Source organism: Asparagus officinalis, chromosome 8 (assembly GCF_001876935.1).
Source record: "Asparagus officinalis chromosome 8, Aspof.V1, whole genome shotgun sequence".
Taxonomy (NCBI): Eukaryota; Viridiplantae; Streptophyta; class Magnoliopsida; order Asparagales; family Asparagaceae; genus Asparagus; species Asparagus officinalis.
Window position 1 is genome coordinate 102,375,874 of NC_033801.1, and position 1,604 is coordinate 102,377,477.

Genomic DNA, 1,604 nt, shown 5'->3' on the forward strand with positions numbered 1-1,604 from the left:
AAGAATCTCAAACAGACTAAAAAACGAGCCCAGGCCCAAACCGGAGTCGCAGTCGACCGCCAACATGGCGCGGTCGACCAACCAGTACGTCAAAATCTTAGAAAACCAATTATAGGGTCCACGGTCGACCGGGCCTAGCCTTGCGGTCAACCGGTCAGAATGCAGAAACACATCCTGTAGTGTGCATGTTTTTCGGTCGACCGGGCCTTGCCTCGCAGTCGACCGGCCAGCACCCAAAACATTGCCTGCTTCGTTTTTCCTATTCTTGCCTGTTTTTCTCTTCAATGCAGCGAATAGGGCCGAGTTTGATAGTTAGGCTCCACATAGCCTAACATATGCAATCTCACTTGCTTTAGTGCATAGGGGCACAGTTTTTTGTGTATATATTATCAATGTTTATAAGAGATTGGCTTAGTATATGTCCATGCATGTAAAATTATAGAAAGATCTTCATTGATGTCTAACAATTCCATTTAATGAGCCATTTAATGAGGCATGAGTGTACGTGTGTGTGTATATATACATATACATATCTATGTGACTATTTAAGCGTATATGTATGTGGCTATTTTAACTTGATAATGTCAGTATAGTAGCTACTCACCAAACACCCTAGGTTGAAAATTAAAGAGGGGAAAAACACAACATGGCTAACAATATCATCAGCTAACACAAGATCATAAGCTACCTCCATTTATCAATACGAACAACTCGATATATAAATTTCAGCACAACTATAAAAATATAACGGCAAGATAACATCTAACATAGCACATAAATTCACAATTACTAAATATGTTCCTTCACTTTCAGTAACTTATATGGAACTCAAGAAATGCATGCAAGTATGAACAATTCATTAGATCACTCGATATTCACTCAAACTTCTTCAGGATCTTCGATTGCTGTTGTATATGACTTCATTGATCTTGATGATGTGGATTGCAGAGGAGTTGTGTTTTTACTCCTTTTACGCTTTGATTTCTTTGGCACTTTTGGTATCTCTGGACGAGGGTAATCTATAGATATCGCAGGAGACTGAAATCCTCTTGGTTGATCGAAATCTGTTGACAATAATTCGCAAAATTGTTATAACCAATTAAAAGAATAATAAATATGGAAAAAAATTGAGATACTCATGCAAAGGAAAATAAGTTAAATTCATGTAGCTATTATCCTATTAGTTTTTAATTTCAATTTTTTGTTGTAAAAATCAGTGGTCTTGTAATTTCTCTAATTCATTTAGCATCTTTAACAGGTATTTAATCTGTTAGTCAATACTAGGGTTATAAACGATAGTAACTTATAATATTTTAGACAACTGTTAATGCATTCCCTAAAATCTAATGTAAAGAAAAAAAACACAATTATAGCATAAAGAATTTCTCATAATTCAGGCTCACATGCAAAATTTATTTTTTTTCATTTTGAAAAAACAGAACAGTGAATATCTTACGCCTAGTGCAAAACAGAGAAAGAAAAGGCAACAGCCACTCATAGGAATAATTAAAGCAAATAAACTTATAATATTAGGATTGTTAATTTCTAGGAGACATAAAGTCCAACATCTTAAATTGAACAACTATCAAACCATAAATTGAGGG

The 1,604-nt window shown here is 34.9% G+C and overlaps 1 protein-coding gene across 2 annotated transcripts in view; it reads right to left on the reverse strand.

Moving 5' to 3' along the window:
* Positions 718–1,604, reverse strand: part of LOC109820166 (CRIB domain-containing protein RIC10-like) — a 3,605-nt gene continuing 2,718 nt past the window's right edge. For both annotated transcript variants that reach the window (XM_020386267.1, XM_020386266.1), the window contains exon 5: positions 718–1,064. In XM_020386267.1, the coding sequence (XP_020241856.1) occupies positions 880–1,064 (185 nt within the window). In that variant the 3' untranslated portion in view covers positions 718–879. The remainder of the gene's footprint in view (positions 1,065–1,604) is intronic.